We start from the raw sequence: 19861 nt of genomic DNA, 5'->3' as shown, positions 1-19861 counted from the left end.
AATAATAATAATAATTTTAAATCTTCCGCGAAAAAATATTTATTTGTCTATAGATTTGACTTTTCTTTTTTTTGTTTGTTGAGTGGAGTTGGACTATGCCAAAAAGATTTGACTGTCGAAGTCGATACAATAAATCTGATTTCGTCCGGAAAACACTTTATTATAATGTAAACACTTTCTTGGGCGTGAATAAATATTCCTTCTGTCAAAGAAATATTCGGATGACAGTTCACACTGCACAAAATTTCAATTAGTTATCGCTTAAATGCACTAGTGGGTAACCTGAGGACTAACGTCCGTAAATGTCTTTGCCTATAATGGAAGGAAAGATATCTAAACAAATAAATGTGCCGTAAAATGAACTGAGCGGATGAATGCCGAAAATAAAATAATGAATACGAGAAAATCCTACACGCTTTGCATCAAGTTCGGTGCATAGAGAAAAGCAAGAAATTTTCAATGAAATTTTTTATTTACCACTATTATATAAAAGAGTATCACGCAATGCAAGAAAATAGCAGCAATTTTAAATTTTAAAGTTTTAAAGGAATTTCGGGGGAAATACAAATTTACATAAACTATTTTATCTAGCGATGCCTTCATTTATTTACATTACAAGCATTTTAAAATAACACTCTTATCTTCTTTTTCTTTTCAATACTTGGTACTTGTGAAAAATTTTATTCAACAACAACGTACGGTCCTTGTAACCAGTTAATTTTTGATCGAATCGTGAGACAATTATTCAAGTGTTTATTGTGTCGATGTTCACAGATCAAGCTTGAAAGACAATGTCATTTCGCTTAACTATCTGAATGATCTATCTTCGGGATAATGTTAAAATTTCAATATAATTTCGTAGTTTCTAAGGAGACAACGTGTAAGGGACACGAAGACAACACTTTTAAAATACAAAACGAATTGTCTTTCCATCAAATGGAAAGCAACACAAGCAAGGAAAATAGGAGAGAGAAGCATATAACAAGAGACGAAAATGCCTTTTCTTTTTAAATCACATGGACCAACATTAACGTTATTGCCGTTGGAACAATAGTCAATTTCAATAGACATCATATCGCGAGACCAATTACAATAAAAATAATATCAGCCACAATAAAATCATCAATATCTGCAGAATAGGATAAATAATTTCTCATGGCAATACTAATTAGTGTGCAGTAAAAAAATTCACAAGAATTTTCTTATAAAGAATTTTTCGCATTTTCAAAGTTGTTTTGATTAACGAAAGTAAAATGAGTTTATAAAAAGAGAATTTTTTACCAATACCGTAAATTTACAAAATAGTTACAATTATACATGAAATTATGATGATTCTCGCTCTATGCGTGTATTTATAATTGAGCACGCCAACGGGAATACAAGTAGAGGAAAAGAAAAATAGACGTAGTACGTCAATAGGTGTATGAACACTGCTCGGTAGGGCAGAAAATTATCCGGAGATTTATGTGAATTATCTATAAGTCCATCGCTAGTGTTGATGACGCCTAATAATGGGTGCAAAGGAATCCAAACAATCGTGCATTAATTACGAAGATGCAATTAAAAGAGGCAAGTGTTTTAACAGAAAAAAAAAACATATGTGCATAATAAAGAAATCGATTATAGAGTGATTAAAAAGTAGACAGACAATAAAACGATTTGAGTGCAAAAAATTATTTAGAAAAAACTTTTTTGGTGATTTGCAAACAATGTGTTCATGTTTTTGCGATTTTAACTTAAAAATTTCTATAAATTTTTCTTTTGTCCATTGCAAGTGTGACGTCACAAAAATGCACTTGTTTGTTGTTTTTCATTTTTCCCCTTTTCTCGTTTTATTTAACAATTGTTTTCCTTTATTTATTTATGTTTTCTTTTTTTTTTTTTTCCTCTTATTTATTTACTTTTTTTATTTTGTACTGTTTAGAGACGTTTGAAAAGTATATTTTCTTATTTCGTGTACGAGAGAGATTAGCTAAGTTAATACGCATCTAGCTTTATGTCTTTATTAATTAATAGCGTTAATTTTCTTTCGCTTTTTTATGCCTCTCTGAGATTGCTTAGAATACAGTTTTACAGGAATTTTCGATTAATTTAAATAAAGTGAAGAATGAGCACATTACATTTGGAACGTTAAGCATCGTGGGGGAAATAGGAACTTAAAAGATGCGCGCTATGTTTTATTTATGTCTTGTAAACTTTTTTATTTGTATTGACATAAATCGCACAATATGGCGCAATGATTTTTTACAATTAAAATTAATTATGAAAAACAAAAGTGACTCATTGTTTAATGCTGCTATTATTATTAATATTCCCTATAGTATCAGAAGCTGAATTCAGACGTCTAAAAGATGCTTTTAAAAAATCAGCTGGTGTTGGTCGTTTGTACCTGAGCCGTAATGCATTCCAACAAGACGTCCTATGCGAAGGCGTGCCGGCTAATGTGACAGATTTATTATACACCGCGTGTGGCGGTACATCGAAAGGAATTTCTTTCAAAGATTTACTTTGCGGCTTAGTATTGATAACTAGGGGAACTGAAGAAGAAAAAACAAAGTACGTAATTATAGTACAACAAAAATAGTATTATTTAATATGCTTATTTGTTTTTCACTTTTGAATGTAGATTTTTATGGAATCTATATTGTAACGACTCTGGTTCATATATACTGAAGATCGATTTTTGCAAAGCTATTAATTTGCATCTACATGAAAGTGCCTCACTATTCGCCCAGGCTGATCGTATAAATTTTGAGCAATTCGAAGCTTGGATTTTAAGAAATCGAAACTCTACAGTTCTGGCCAAATGGCTATTATCCGATAATTGCATAAGCTTAACTTCAGAGTTGGAAACGCCAACATTCTATCAAAGTTTAGCAGGAGTGACACATTTGGAAGAAAAAGTTATTTTATAATTGGTAATATAATCGTGCTTTATAACCATTTCTTTATTGGTTTTAGGATATTGGCGATTTAGAGAAAGAGTTTTGGCGCTTGAAGAACTCATCTCCCAACGGCCAATTAGATTTACAGCTTATAGGGCCTTTGCTCAGTCCTCCAATACCGAAAAATGCTCTACTGGGCTTGTTTAATTCATTTGATGAAAATTGGGATGGTCACATTGATTTTAAAGAATTGTGCTGTGGCGTTAGTGCAGCTTGTCGTGGCCCAAGTGTAGAGAGAACAAGATGTAAGCCTGAGAAGACTTATTATATGAGGGCTTTAACGACTTTCGTTTATTATTTGTTTTATCTATTTTTTCAGTCTGTTTTAAAATATTTGATGTAGACCGCGACGGTGTTTTAAACTGCAAGGAAACATTGCAAATGATTAATGTTCTGTTATTCGTAGCCAAAGAAAATCGAAACGACGATATGTACAAAGATGTAAACAGGGAAGAAGCTTTAAAAGATATTGCAAATTTTGCGGTCAAAAACAGTGGACAACAGCCTCAAACCGAGGTAAACAAGTTCTATGTAATAAGTCGCAAGAAAGAGGGATCTTTGTATTCAATTTCTAATTCTCAGATAAACGAGGAAAAAAATTCAGTGAATGAATTCAATGTCAGTTTAACAGCCGAGGACTTTATGATGTGGAATGTGGAAAGCAATTTGAAGTTGTTGCAACCATTCTTGGATTTGATATTCGAAGTGTGTCATATTGTGTTTGGTCTGTGGCCTCAATGCCGCCACATGGAGTGTGATATAGGTAGGGAAAATGCAAATCATTTTTATATCAACCTCTTTTCTATACTGACCACCAAAGGGTGGAAATATATTTATTTTGCCAATACAAACGTTTGTAATACCCATAGGACCTTATAAATTCTTCATGTGTATCAAAGTTTGAATTGACTTAGACCAATCGACTTCGTCACTTTGTGTGAACGGGTATAGTAAGCAATCGTCCGTTCGCAAGAATTAATAAGTCCACGTAGACTGGGTGGCATCGAGAGAAGACCGAATCGGTCAGGAAACAGTATAACGTAAGAATAACGTCTGCATTGTAATATAAACTGAGAGCATCTTCACTTTCAAAGGCTAAAGAAATTTGATTTTTCGTCGAAGGTGTATAAAAAGGGAAATAAATCGGCCACGTTCTATTCTAACTTTAATTTTTTTTTTCAAAATGTTCTCAACATCCTAAAAGGCCCTATAAACTTTTAATTTTCGTTTTTTTTTTGTTTTCTTGACGTAGAGGTGGTAGATATAAAAAATTTGGATAAGTATATAATTTTGTGAATTGTTTTAGTGCGTGGTTGGCTTGAACGAGAGGAAAAACGGAAATACCGTGTCGGTCAATTTTGGTATTTGGTATCACGTGATTGGTGGTTGAATTGGTTGCAATATACAAGCAATACCACCAACTATTGCGATTATTGCAAACGGTCGAACGCTGGCCAACGTGGTTCAAATTTTAATTGCGGCATAGATGAGGCTTTAGTATGCGACGAAAGTTTCAACACTAATTCTTTGGAGTCTGTTGGTGACCAAATTATAATAGCTGATAATTGCAGCTTGGGTACGAAAACTTATATAAAAGCCTTAAGTACTCAAAGCGCAAGAAATTCTCTGTTTTATTTTCAGGATCCGCAAGCAGTGGCATTTCTACTGGTCGACATTTAGGCTCTCGTCCTGGCCCCATAGATAACATGAGTCTAGTAACACCAAACCAGTATAAAAATGTGCGCACACTTACTGGTGAAGGTGGCCATTTGAAGAAAGATTGTCCTTTAGTACAAAATCATGACTTTGAATTAGTACCCAAATCTTTATGGAAAGCCTTGAATCGTTGGTATGGCGACAATTTGCCGTTGCCCCGACAGGTTGGTATAATATAATATAATAAAACAAAAGTTTTCTTCGTTACTATGCGTAATCATCCAGGTCATACAACCACCTAATTCGCCTGATGTTGAATTGGAATTATATCCCTTACATTTAAGAATATTATTACACCAAAACATACCGCAAAATCAATCGGTCAATAATTGGGGATCGGTGTCAGGTAAAAATAATACTAAAAAAATTTAATTATTTTTTTTTGTTCGTGTATTCCATTTGGATAAGGATGTTAAATTTTTGTTTATAGGAGGTTATGGTGTTATGGCTACAAGTGGCGGTTTTGCTGCTATTTCGGCCTCCAGTGTTTTGCAGCCACCTAAACGCTATTTGGCCTACACAGCTGCTTTCAGTCGATTAGCTACAGTGCAACAGGTAGGCACGTTTCTATGTGAACAATTGCGTTTACGAACGGAAGACGTACGTTTGTGGCATATACCTCAAGGCTCTCTCGACAATAGTGCTATTCTGTTGGAAGAGGACAGCATGATGTTGAAAGAACTTTTAATTAAAGATAACGATCAAGTACTTTTGGAAATACGGAATAAAGATCAAACTTGGCCCGAAGAATTAGGATCACTAACCCTAACTCAGTCGGGTGGTAATAGCATAATTAATGATCGCCGCCTTACACGTACCTCAATTATGTCCGTACAGGTGCCTGGTGCAACCGGTTTGCATAACTTAGGAAATACTTGCTTTATGAATGCTGCTTTGCAAGTTTTATTCAACACTCAACCGTTGGCGCAGTACTTCCGTCGGAACATGCATATGTTTGAATTAAATACTACAAATAAGTTGGGAACGCGTGGCCATTTAGCCACGCGTTATGGAGAACTGTTAAAAGAAGTTTGGAGTGCTACCACTAGATCTGTGGCACCTCTGAAATTGCGATTTTGCGTTACCAAGCATGCGCCCCAGTTTGCCGGAGGTGGACAGCACGACTCCCAGGAATTACTTGAATGGTTTTTAGATGCTTTACATGAGGACTTAAACCGTGTTATGGATAAACCGTACAGCGAACTTCGAGATTCCAATGGTAGACCAGATAAAATTGTTGCTGCCGAGGCCTGGGCACAGCATCACGCACGCAATCAATCAATAATTATTGATTTGTTCTATGGTCAATTGAAATCCAAAGTCAGTTGTTTGTGTTGCGGTCGCGAATCCGTGCGCTTTGATCCCTTCAGTCTACTCAGTTTGCCTTTGCCTGTAGAAAATTACATTTACTTTGAAGTGCTAGGTGTGTAAGTAAAAAAAAAACAAAGAGATGAGAAATGCTAAAGGGTATTCTTTGCTTTTAAGTTATGCTTTTAGATGGTTCTATACCCACTAAGTATGGTTTACGTTTGAATTCAGAATCTAAATATTTTGACGTGAAACGACAACTTGCCCCATATTGCCATCTAAATCCTAACTTCATGTTAATTTGTGAAGTTTGGAATTCACAAATAAGGCACGTATTCTCGGATGACGAAAAAATACGATCTTCTTCAGCCAAAGAACTTTACGTTTACCAACTGCCAGAGGAAAGTTCGGATCGTTCAAGATCCAGCTCGACATTGGCTGTTAATATAGAAAAAGGTCTTAAGGACATACAAAGGAATTCAGGTAATATTTTGTAGCTGCAATCCAGTGAGTGTATCAGAATAACTTATGTGCAAATATTTTGTTAATATTTTAGTTATTTTGACTACACAAGATTTTTATCCTTCTTTGAATATGCTCACCACCGCTACCAATAACAATAATAATAATATCAATAACAATAATATTAACAACGCCTCCAATGTTACAAATGCGAATAACTGTACATTAACAACAACAGCAATAAATGCTAATGATAAACATAACGTCATCCCTCCTTTGAATGTTGACGATGACGAGTCACTGCCAGTTGATACAACAGCAGTAACCACGATAGCATCTATACCAACTAAGTGTTATCAAAACAAACTAAATAGTGTGCCAAATACTATTTGTATTGCTGCAGATGATGAAGATGAAGAAGACGAAGATGTGCAGGTACCAACGAAGGTAAGGCGGTGCTTTGGAAACACTATGTGCATGCCACAGAATCTTTTGTGCTTCAAGGTATGGCTATAAAATAATTTAAAATTAAACATTTTATATTTAATATTGTAGACCATATCTATATTCTAATATTGTCAATTATAAACTTATATATCCTTTTCTTTTTTTTAATGTAAAAAACAAAGTTTGTGTACGACTTAGTGATGCAATATCTGCCGTATGTTAAAACAGGATGCACGTTATCCCTCTTATTGTTGAACAATCCAATCTAGTGTAGCGTCATATACTGAGCATTCTGCTTAATAATGAGAATGTTGCAACCACAAAGTCAGAAAATGTAAAGTAAAACATCAAAAATGAATTATTCAAAGCAATACGCTTCATTGGAAATTTTTCTTCACCAACTTTTATGACGGTTGCCAAAGACAGATAGCCTTCAATATTTACAGATGTAGTTTTTTTTTTTTTTTAACTCTCCCCATTTTTCTAAAAAAAAATGTATCATTTGACGGAATAAGTAGCAATCTAAAGGAGTAGAGTAGGTGAAGACTAAGATTTTGGAAGATATTATAGTTATTATCTCTTCTTCATTTTCTTTTAATGTACTAGATTAGTTCAATTAGTCTTCAGGTAACAAGAAAGAACATTGAAAGCTTCATATGTTTGAGAAATGCATAATGCTTTGCAGGTTTTTTTGTGTCACTAAGGGCAGAGCAGTTTCTTTTTAAGAAGAACTCACCGCAAGTATGGTATTTGCTTCAATATGGTCGGACATACAAATGTGCATACCTTCAAGATATTTAGAAAATTGTAGATGTTTATATGGATCATTTTTGTGAGTAGGGTTATCTATTCAAAAGAGAGCGCGACAGTAAGCGGCATACCTAATAGGGCAAAACTATTAAGTTTGTTAATCACAGGCCAGTTTTTCTTACACAAAATATAGCTATATATATGTATTCGTGGCAATAAGCGCAGCTTTCGCTTCTTATTAATCAATATTTGTTCCTCTTATACGTTGAAAATAGACTTTCTGTCATAATAAAAAATTAAGTTTGACGGTAATTGTGCTACAAATACCTGGACAAAGTCCAAGTTTCGAAATATTCTTTCTTTACAATAAATTGTACTTTAAAAATTGTTGGGAAAATTTTTGACAAGTAATTAAGAATTGAAGAAACAACAAATAAATACATTATAGTGTGCCACTGCCCACCATTAAATATCCTCCACCATTCTAGAGTTATTAATATAACAATTCTTTGAAATAAGATGTTATACTGGAAGCGATTGAAAAAGTGCTCCGATCCAAACCATTTTTAATGGCTTTCGTCCTTGGACTAAAACATCACAAATATTGCAACTTGTAAGCTCACCACCAGAATACAAGACAGACAAGCTTAGATCGATTCAGATAGTGTTTCTGGTTCGGTCGGTATAATAAAACATGGGTCTATTTCAAGTGCTTCTGGGTGTTACATACAACTGCGCTAAGTTAATATATCCTTGTACTTCATAGGGTATATAAGTCATGTATATAAAAGAGAATTTTACGTAAATTTCAATAGTTTTACCAGTCCAGTGCTACGGAAAGGAGATGCTTTGCCCCTAAGAGAAATTTTCTGTTAAGACTAATATAACTCTGTGGTGACTAAGAATAGTGTTATTTTCCTAAATATATTTTTAAAAGTAAAATGACAATATTTATTAATATTTCGATTTCACATTGCTCTAATATCAAATATAACTTGTCCGCGTTTTGATTATAGAAAATGATGGTATCGCATAGTCTTAGGACGCGAGCATTATCAATAGATTTTATTCGTATATAAACTATGGTTAGATTTTATTTAATATAATCACAATCCTCTCGATACGGCGCCTATAACGCGTTTCTGTGTTTACCCTACACGTTGACCATATGATGCCAACCCATTTTTCAATCTAACTTAAACAAAAACCAAGGCATCGTGCTCAAGAGAGCGGGCCCACAATGTCTACTAACCTGGTCCAAATTTATTATTTTTAATTCTTTGTCATTTTTTTCTTTTTTTTTTTTTGTCAGACATCTTATGACTTATCTTTATCGCAAAGCACTAAAAATTGAACTTTGCTGCCATATAAAGATCCACTTTTGAAGAGAATGGAATTGAAAAAGTCAGCGTATCCAAACTTGTCACATAATTTCTTTCAATACCCCAAAATTCTATCACTCAGCGATTTTCGTCGGGAAATTAAAAATTGAAATTTCATCTCATGCATAGATTCTTTTCAATGGTGCGTTATGTTGCCGTGGTGTAATTCATTTTCCATAGCGTTCATCCTTGGGCAGAAAGTACTAATGTAATCTCGAAAATTGCAACTTGTAGTCTGATGGATAGACATTAGACGAACAGGCAAGCTTAAAACGATTCAGAAGATGATTCTGGATCGATCAGTATAATAAATTGTGGCTCTATCATAAGTTCTCTAAGATTAAAGTGAAATTCTTGGGCTGCGAACAAAAGTAACCACTCATTTCCCAAGAATGGGACTCAAAATCTCGTTTTTTTTTTTTGGTGAAGAAACGGCTCGAAAGCCGACAAGCAAGTTTTATCAAAAGAAATTAAATTTTAAAACAGTGAAAAAGCGACTGTTGTATGTTTCAGAAAGAAACGTCTTGGACCATTTATTATCTTGCCTTCCACATAATTATATTATCTCTCAATAGGTTAGGAATTGTTTAAGCTAAAAAAGCAAGAATCCCAAAAGAAGATGATGTTACCCTTTAACATTGCAGTAATATAAAGCAGGAAATTAGCCTTTATAAAAATTGAAAACTCACCTTTATGTTGCGATGCCTCTGCACAAATTCAAAACATTTTTTTTTAATTCAGCTTTTAGCACAAAGGAAGGTAAAAACTTTTGTTCGGAAGGGAATTCCTGACCGCAAGAGGGTGAGCTACTGGCGATATGGAAATATATATATATATATATCTTTGTTTACATACTGCTACTGCGTCACGATCAATCCAACCTTCTTAAACAAGTAATATTGTTCGAATTGTTTTTTAAGGTTCTTATGCATTATTAATGTGATACAAATGATCAAATTTTTACAATGCAATTTTCAAAATAAATAGAAAAATTTGAATCGCTTCCCTGGTGGATGTAAAAATATGAAAGTTATGGGCAATGCAGGTAGCAGGTTGGAACTGTTTCTGCATTTAACCTTTAGGTGGCCCTTACTTTATATATACGCATATTTTAGTCAAATTTTTTAATAAATATTTAGTATAAATTATTGAAAATTCATTCTATTTTAAAATATTCTCTCTTTCTTAGCAGTTAACGAACGGCACGATAATAAGTTATTCTTAAACCTGATTTGTGGACCTTGGTAAATTTATATGTGATTTATGCACGACAAAGGACAGACGTTACATGAGGAAAAATTTGCAATTTATTACATTTGCTGGCAAAAAAGCTGTTAAAAATGACAATTTGACAGCGAGCTAACGCAGCTAAAATTGATTTAAATTTGCCCGCATAATCATTTATCCGGAGATGGCCTGTCTCGATAAAAATTCTAGTATTTACATTTATGAAGTGGATGCACCCTATTACAAGCTCAATCTTTTTTCAGGGAGGGCAAAGTATCCCATCACTCAAAACGTCTCTGATGTGACATATATATACATGGCAACATTGTTAATAGACCCATATAATTTCTCGATAGTATCGATCATCTAACGATACGCGCCAAAATTTCCCGACAATGCGATCATTAGTTTACAATTCGTACGTTTTCTAATTTACAAGACAAGGAAAAACCTAAATTTCGTGTGTTGATTAATGACGTTGCTTGTTGATGAAAAACAATATGGTCACGGTTAGCGGCGGCTTGAAAGATATTATGGCGACTGTTGACTATTAAAAAAGTAAATTTTGTAGATAGTTTGCTAATTTTCAACACAGTCGTCGCATGGATATCGATGGTGCTAAACGCTCTAGTCACCGAAATTCGTCAGTTTTTTGCAGACACAAAAATAAAGGTGCACAAAATCATTTTGAAAAAACGAGAAGCGAAGTTGCGTGAGACACTACTTACTTACTTGACACTATAACAATATGAGAAGGGCATTATATTTACTATTTTGCATGAATATTTGTGCATGATATAGCTCGGTTCGATATTTGTTTGACAACTTTATGCTTCTGCGATTGCTGACTAACGGGAAAAATATGGCAAAGAATCATTGGGCGAAAAAAGAACATCTACATATAACACATTTCAAAGCATTAAATTAAATCCGTTTACCTCAAAACACGATTTTTTTAATAAGCAAGCAGCTTATCGCCAACAATTTTCATGCTTTCTTACTAAAATATTACTTTTTTTTCGGGCAAAAATTGAATTTTTGCCATTCAAACATTTATCAATTACACAAAAAGGACTATTTTTTAAATAAAATCTACGAATTTGCACTGGCTATAGGAATTTCAGTTAAGTGATTTTTTAATGGTTTTTTTAGATTGTCTATGAGTTTACGATCAGGCAACTACATATATATAATAAAAAATAGCAATTTGTTTTTAATATTTAAATATATGCTCAATAAACTCTTTGAATATTATTACTTTGTTACGTTTACCTCTAAACAACAAAATGGTTAAAAAATCGCTTTTTTTTGTGACGCCTTCCAACTTTCAAGCTTAATATTCGGAATTGATTTAGCCATGTATTTACCCTTCGTCCGCCTGTCGCTTCCGCTGAGAAAAATTTAAATAAAAATAGACATAATTCGCCCAAAATTAATTAAAGAAATTATAACATAACAATAATGGCAGGTCTGACCTAAAATTTGAAGCAAACGGTTATGAAAGTAGTGTACATTGCGAAACTGGTTTCGAGTGGTCAACTGGTCTTTCCATTATCTTAAAGAAGGAGATATCGAGGATTAATCGCGGAAAAAAAAATAAATATATATTTGTCCAGATTTCTCCCGATATTCCTGATTCCCTAAATTAAATTTTCTAATAAACAACAAAAACTTCAAATAGAACAATTAAAAATACTATAATGAAACGCATTAAATACCCTACACTGCGTCCTACAACTATTCATATAACGACTCTTTAAAGTAAAGCGTTATATTAGAAGCGGTCGACAAAGTGGCCCGATCCGACCAATTTTCAATAGCGTTTGTCGTTTTAGGCCAAAACATATCGCTTTACCAAGCTTCATCAAAATATCTAAAAAATTTGCGACCTCTAGGCTGAACACAAGAATACAAGAGAGACAGAGTAGCCAGCCAGTAAGTAAGATGATGAGTCGATCGGTGTTTTAAAAAATGGATCTATCTGGAATCCTTCTGGATATTGCATACATACGCACTAACTCAATATACTAAGTGACGTAAAGCATAACAAATAAAGAGAGTAATCGCCTTGGCGCGAGCATCTAATGCTCATTATTTCAAATTAGTAAATAAAGTTGCAATTTTTTGTTAATTATGAATGAATAAATTGGCGGATCGATATTATTTTTGCACCGAAACTTTCGATGGGCTGATAAAATGTTTGTGTATTAACTTTTACATCAATATTTTCTGTAGCCTGGAATTTATTTAATTTGATTTTACTGCGATCAGACCTGGTCCATTTTAAAACTTTATTTTAGTTAAAAAGTTCAAAAAAGTCCAAATTTCTGCTATCTAGGTTTTCACATTAACAGACCCCAGGCTAAACTCGCGGACATGGTCATCTAAATTTAAAGCCTTGCACTTGCCAGGGATCCATGTATGGATTATGGAGTACCTATAACGAATATGGAATGTCTTTTTTTTTCGATGGCGAATATAAAAAAAAAACCTTTTTTGTGCGAGTTAGTAAAAGAAAATAATAATGAAATAACGTATGTAACTTAACTTATAGTATTAGTACACTGTAACTTAATCAACTAGCAGGTGGACATTTTACAAAGCATCAAAGTATCGAATACGGTAAAAAGAAAGGAGTACGAAAATCGTTTCTTTTTTAATCAAGACATCTATCTACATATTAAATATAAATTTGTTTAAGTAGTAAGTGGTTTTGGTAGTGTTTTACACCATTTACTTTCAGTAGCGTATTGCAACCGTTTTTTTCATTTTTTATTGTTAATAGGCGTACAAATGAATTCTGACCCTTTGTTGATAAATAAAATTCAATTTTATTTAAAATATACTTCTTATAAAGCTTAATCGAAATATTCACCATTATTATTTATGGTGTCATGACTCATTTAACGCAGTAAAACTTCTCAATCTAAGTTGCAAAGAAAGACGAAGAGACCTCTGCGAATTTTAATCGTTGTCAAGATTACAATTTTTTTGCTCAACATTTCGCAAACTATATTCTAACCGTTTCGTAACTCATTGTATTTTGATTCCAAATCAACTTGGTCATTTCGGCAGCGTCGGCTGCAGAAATTCCTTCCAAGTTAATGCAAATTAAAAACACAGAAAAACGCGGTACCTTCAGAAGTAAACAATTTCAACGGAAAAAAATTTATTTGTACACCTAATATTATTAATTGCTCCCGCTACTCGTTAGTAGTTAGTTTTCTTTATGGTTTTCGTTAATTGTACTCTTGTGTTTCGGTTATTGTTGCTTTACTTGGAACTTTTCTTTTTAATTTAGCTAAACACTTTTTATCACTTATTCAATATAAACGTAGACGTAGCTTAGTTTCTAAAAATTCCATATTTATTTCAATGATGAAGCACTTACTTTAAACAAACGTTCTCTACTTAAAGTGTTATTTATTTTTGAAAATTTGTTTAAAATCTTAGGTAGATGGAATTGGTTGTGTTTAATCAACAGTTAGTTGGTTTTCGTTGCAGTTGAAATTTATTAATTTTTATAATTTCTTAATCAAATATTATTTGTCAGTTAACTCGTTTAACGTAGTTTAATGTTTCACAATCTCGTATCTATGCGTGGGTCCTCCTATAATTATTTTATATATATATATATATGTATGTATATATAATATATATACTATAATATATACTTGTTAAATTTGCTTCAAAATATAAAAGTTGATTTCGTTCAATTTATTAAAATTTCACTTTTTCAATAAAAGCACAAGTAAGCTTATATTAATATGCGCTCATATGATATGAAAACAATGAGCTAATGTATATAAATGTATATAAAGCAGCTGCATTTGTATTTCCGTTGATCTTTTATATTTTATTTATATTTTTTTCTTTTTTACTTCTTCTACCCACTGCTGAAGAATGAAAATCATCATATAGGTTTTGCTTCTTCAATGGTGTCCCTCACTGAACGTCAATTTTTCGTCGAATATATGTTACAACATGTCCGAAAGCTAAAGACAATGAATGCATTGCCGATTTTTTTGAAAACGCGTTCTTAATTAACGGACTCGCATCATCATGTTGGACAGACAGTTCATTTTTTCTTCGTCGACCCTCTTATTTAACGTATTGATACGGAAGTCTCATTAATTGCATGCTAAGATCCGAAGTGTGCTATATAATGTTCAACTGTTCATTTGTCATCGCGATGACGATAAAATTGGCGTGACGTTAGTCTACGCAAATTTCGACAAAAAAAAAAAACGGATAATTTTAAAAATTATGAAAGCATATAACCGCCAAAATAATAAACGAAAAGGGATGGCCGTCTGAAGGAACCCTATCTTATATCCAAACATATGAATTGGAGAGTAGATATTATGCAATATATTGATAAATATATTCTATTCTTCGTTTTCATGTATTCATGGAGAAATGTGAACACTTTTCTTTTCAATGTAAAGTTAGAAAGATAAGAAGAATGAAAAAAAAAAAAAAAAAAAACAATTTAATAAAAACGTTGAAATCTGATGTAGTGGGTGCGCAAGATTCGTCCAAAGGCGAACTTAATAATCTTTTCCTGTTTTCTATCTGAGATTTCTACTGCTAATTGCTTATCTTATTATGTAACTTTCGCAGCATTCGCCCCATTTAAGCCGCAGTCCAGAAGATGTATTTGTTAATTGCACTTTACGAAAACGTATATCCGCCTCAAAGTTATTAAGCAAAGCTGAGTCAACAGCAACAACAACATCTATACATTCCCAAGAAAATTCCCTAGAAAGTTGCAATGATGAAGCAGTAGTTAGCGGTGATGAATTACATGAAAGCTTTAGACGTATGAGCGATTGTCCTTGTCGGCTCAATGTGGACGATGATGATAAACAAAAGTATATATCGCACGATTTACACCCAGAAAGTGTAAATTATTTGCCGCCTATTAATTCTATAGCTGATGTTGGCAACGGTGTGTTTTCACGAGTACCATCACAACATTTCAAAGTTGGTAAATATTTAGTGGCTGTACATCGTAAAATAACCCGCCAGGACAGTTACTTTTTGTCCCATCATAAAACTCGACCGAGCATATTCGGTATACCGTTAATTATACCAAATTTAGAAGGTGGCACTCACAAGGATTTGTATTGCGCGGTGTGGCTACAAGTGAGCCGTCTCTTAAGCCCCCTGCCAGCATCTACAGATCAGGCAAATCATGCAGCTGATTGGTATGGTTATCTCCTTTTTATTTATTTAGGATATTATCGAACGCAATCTATCGATTTTTTATAGTGACGACAGTCTGGGATATGATTTTCCTTTCTCTTTGCGCGCCGTAAAATGTGATGGTTTAACTTGCGCACTATGTTCTTGGTCGAACTTTTGCCGTGGCTGCGAAATACCTTGTAACAATGATTACGTTTTACAAGGCCTTTTATTCAGTAACAGCAATTTGAATACAAGTAATTGATTAAAAGCAATTTTCTTTTTGATTATTTTTTTATTCGTGCATCGCAATACAAATTCTAGGTAACAATTCCACACCAAAACTGCTAACAAAATATTCAGATTCCATGCCTAATTTAGAAGGTAAAAAAACCTATGATCGAGATTCTGTACAATCGCAATCACTTGTGCCGAAAAATAATGAGAATTTCACGATTGCTATTGATTGGGATCCAACGGCTTTACATTTAAGATATCAATGTACCTTGGAGAGAGTGAGCTATAAACGCAATAATATATTTGTATTGGTTTCATAACAAGTTTATTTTTTTGTATAACATCGAATATGTATGTAGCTTTGGATAGATCATGAGACTGTAGCCATATGCCGTAAAGAACAAATTGAGCCTGTGGATTTGAATCATTGCTTAAAAGCTTTCACATCGGAGGAAAAATTAGAGCAATGGTATCACTGCGGCCATTGCAGAGGCAAAAAGCCAGCTACTAAAAAATTACAAATATGGAAACTACCACCGATACTGGTAAATATATATATATATATATATATATATATATATATAAATAAATATTAAATTATATGTATGTGTGTATCAAATAGATTGTGCACTTGAAACGTTTCAATTGTGTTAATGGAAAGTGGGTGAAATCCCAGAAAGTGGTCCATTTCCCATTCGATAATTTTGATCCTACGCCATATCTAGCTGCTGTGCCTCAAGAAACTGTATTACGACATCGTGAGTTACAAGAAATACGAGTAGTTACGGAATCTGTTCCTGAAGAGAATGAGTTAATGGAATCTACGAACGAAGAATTTCCTATCGAAGGGCTCACTGCACAAGAAAGTCAAGGCAACATTAACGGCAACGAATCTGCTTCGATTAGCGACCTAATTATAAAGCATGGCCAACTATCGGATGTGAATAATGAACAAGTCAACAATATCATTAATTTACAAAATCAAACACAACTTTTAGATAATTGTAGTAATATTGTAGGATGCCTTAACGATTCGATTACCATTAATAGAAAGGTGGAAGATAATCAAAAAATTGAAAACGGCCAAGAGAAGGTGCTTGATAACGTTTCAGCTATGATGGCAAATAATCTACAAAGCAACGATGAAATCGAAGACACTCAAACAATGACTCGACGAAGACGTTTAATTTCCACAAGTCTTACGAAGACGCCTATAATCGATGGAGCTTTCGAAGATTTTCATCAACACAAATTAAGGGCGGGCGAAGATAATTTTGATCCTAAATATAGATTGTATGCTGTGGTGGTAAGTGAAAAATAGTTTTGCCGTTTGACTAAATATAATTTTAATACAATTGGCTTTTTTCAGTCGCATTCTGGTATGTTGAATGGCGGCCATTATGTTTCATATGCTGCCAATACCAATGGCAATTGGTATTGTTACAATGACAGCTCTTGTCGGGAAATTTCCAGTCAACCGAATATTGATCCTAGCTCGGCATATTTATTATTTTATGAACGCAAGGGTCTCGATTATGAGCCTTACTTGCCTAATATAGAAGGTAAAGCGATACATAACGGTGGTTTGAGTATCCTCGATATCGATGAAACTGAAAATGATCTGAAAAAAATGTGCGCAATATCATAAGAAAAAACATTCATGTAAAGAAGCGAAGTGCAAATCATTTTGGCTTTTTGCCTTGCCTAGTGACTTCCGTCATTATCTACTTTTTTAAATAATTTTTTAGCTGAATTTACTTTTTCTTTTCTGTTTTAATTATACTTTATATAGGTATTTATAAAATCTTTTTCAAGTGCAATATAAACATGGTCACCAACCAGCTTTAAAAAGCTAAATATTGATAATCGCAAACTTTCTACAAGAAACGCAAAAAAAAATTTAAAATAAAAATTATTTTCCCATCCGAACAAAAAGTTTGATATGAGGAAAACGTTACAAATACTAACAATTGTATTAATTAAAAGTAGCCAACATAGAATAACTTTTCGCTTTTACATTGCATGCACGCTGCTTTATGTTCCCATGATTTCATTTATGATCTTGTTGGAACTTGAGCTTAAAAAGTCTCCTAGACTTCTACACAAAGATAACCAAAAGTAATTATTGCACTGAAATTTCAACAAAAGCGATACTAAAGATTTATATTAAATTTAAGAAATCGATTGTTTTTTTTTTTTTTTTTTTTTTTGTTTGGATTATTCTTATTATTATTATTAGTCAATCAAAAAATTGTAGTAATATTGTAGAACAAAATGGTGTAACAATTAAAAGCTAGGATTTGTTAATGGAACGATTAAAGTATATATAGTGGGTGGTTTTTGTATATGTTTAAACGAGAAAGGGTATTGTCAATATTTGATAAAACAATCGAACATCTACACATATTTTGATATTATTTATTGCTTTTAGTGTCTGTTACAGAACAATAATAATTAGAAGAAAAAAAAGGAAAAGAGATAAGGATTGTAGACAAAGAACTTTTGTGCTTAGCATTTAAAATGTAAGTAATAATCATAAAAAAAAAAAACCGCCATTTACAATTCTATGTCATTATGTTTTTTGTATTTTGCTTTAATAATGATGACCTATAGTCGCGGAATTCTAGATGTAAAATAAAATATATTGTTTGCTTTCCCTATTATGTACAATAAAAACATTTAAATCACATATGTCTACAATAAAAACAAAACCAAATTTAACAGCGGTACACGAAACGTTTGTTGTTGATTAATAAAGATTATTACAATTAATAGACTTATGTATCGTATGTATATTTAAAACGCTTTACAGTATTTTGAAAAAAAAAAAAAAAAAAAAAAAAAAAAAAAAAAGAATCAATAAAAACGCTCTTTATTATTTATATTGTGTAAACTACTTTTTCTTAAAAGGGTATTCTCATTCATACTCATTTCCTCGTGTTGTTCGCAACGCCCAAAAGAGAGCTTTAGAGATCGTATGAAGGATATATATATATATATTCTTGGTTAGCATGAAATTGGAAATTGATTAAACCGTGTCTGTCCGTTGGGGTGCTGTATATTTGACACTCCTCTCGTCTCAAAAACGAAGATATCGACTTCAAATTTTGGAAGAACATTGGAAGTTCTTGTGCGCAGATTGGTATTGAAAACGGTCCAAATTGATCAGAACATAAGCCCGAAGTGAAACGTAAACTGAGCTCCGTTTTTCGAAACAGGAATTTTTTTTGTTGCTTTTCGCTCACAAATTATAAAACATGGATGGCCGAAATTTTCCACATTTACTTCACGAGAAACTCTGCTATTTATGTGCAAAAATGAGGAAAATCGACCATGCTGTGATTAAATTTTCTTTTTGTCCTTTTTTGAGGTGCTATATATATTAATCATAAACAAGATGGAATGTTTAAAACTATTTTGTACATTTCTCAAATGAAGATGTATTATCCGCCTAAAAATGCGTTCATTCTAAAATAAATACGGTGGACACCACGACCTGGTGGATTAATTTTTTCTTAATAATACAATCGATATGGGTATGAAATAAAAGTATTTGGAAAATTGAAGGTAAGTGTATTAATTCTAAACTAATTGTGGTGGACGTCACGACAACTTTATTTGCAACTAAAACGAATTACAGTTACTATAAACGTTTCAAAAAAGGGCAGAATTGAACACCTTGCGAAGAAATTCAAAATGTAGCATAATTCATAAAATTTCGGGTGTTAAAAAGGTATAAAAGTCCGAATAGAATATAGCGACTCTCCGCGTTTTATAATTTACTGATCCGTTTCCGTTGTCAGGAAGTAGACCTTTGGAAAGTTTAAGGCGGACATTTGAGACAAATTTTAGAAGAAGAATTTCTACAAAAAGTAATTACAACAGGAATATTTAATAAAGAACATTCATAGCGAAGTGCCCTATGCTGGCTATTCATTAAAATGTTGGATTTTCGAAAAAAAATCTATATGATCTTTTTTAAATGAGTATCTACTGTGTATTTCCGAGTGTTGCAAACGTAACAGTAACGCGCTAGTATGTAACGTTAATATAGATATATATATATATAGAAATAATAATAGTACAGCTTAATTGCGAAAAGTCTAACTCTTGTTTCATGCTGAACTCTTCTCTCGATTTTTCGCGTAACACTCTTATATTCGTAAAACGATTAATACAATACATTATAGTGCATTGAAT

At 32.9% G+C, this 19861-nt stretch overlaps 1 protein-coding gene across 4 annotated transcripts; it reads left to right on the top strand.

Annotated features, from left to right (window-relative positions):
* Positions 1-1160: 1160 nt before the first annotated feature.
* Positions 1161-18465, top strand: LOC119637779 (ubiquitin carboxyl-terminal hydrolase 32). Of its 4 annotated transcripts, none has more exons than XM_038034060.1 (18): positions 1161-1569; positions 2322-2556; positions 2627-2903; positions 2962-3190; positions 3265-3461; positions 3528-3708; positions 4252-4521; positions 4587-4825; positions 4887-5007; positions 5092-6084; positions 6159-6452; positions 6526-6935; positions 14861-15447; positions 15512-15681; positions 15749-15939; positions 16021-16206; positions 16284-16967; positions 17031-18465. In XM_038034060.1, the coding sequence occupies exons 1-18, from the start codon at positions 1512-1514 to the stop codon at positions 17307-17309; spliced, it is 5601 nt and encodes a 1866-aa protein (XP_037889988.1). In that variant the 5' UTR covers positions 1161-1511; the 3' UTR covers positions 17310-18465. The 4 variants fall into 4 exon arrangements, with proteins under 4 accessions (XP_037889988.1, XP_037889986.1, XP_037889989.1 ...); XM_038034058.1 differs by having other exon boundaries at positions 1162-1569; positions 6147-6452; XM_038034061.1 differs by having other exon boundaries at positions 1162-1569; positions 6147-6452; positions 6526-6878; positions 17031-18464.
* The last annotated feature ends 1396 nt before the right edge of the window (positions 18466-19861 follow it).

The sequence above is a fragment of the Glossina fuscipes genome, unplaced genomic scaffold (genome assembly GCF_014805625.2).
Source record: "Glossina fuscipes isolate IAEA_lab_2018 unplaced genomic scaffold, Yale_Gfus_2 61, whole genome shotgun sequence".
NCBI classification, from domain to species: domain Eukaryota; kingdom Metazoa; phylum Arthropoda; class Insecta; order Diptera; family Glossinidae; genus Glossina; species Glossina fuscipes.
Note: the sequence above shows the minus strand (reverse complement) of the source record. Positions and strands in the feature narration are given on the sequence as shown.

What these genes read in the sequence shown, in the direction of transcription:
- LOC119637779 (XM_038034058.1), top strand. Translation starts at nt 1,512, where the DNA reads ATGGGTGCAAAGGAATCCAAACAATCGTGCATTAATTACGAAGATGCA. An exon ending in ATTTGCCGTTGCCCCGACAG is followed by an intron (nt 4,826 to 4,886) that starts GTTGGTATAATA and finishes GTAATCATCCAG; the next exon opens with GTCATACAACCACCTAATTC. An exon ending in GGACATACAAAGGAATTCAG is followed by an intron (nt 6,453 to 6,525) that starts GTAATATTTTGT and finishes TTAATATTTTAG; the next exon opens with TTATTTTGACTACACAAGAT.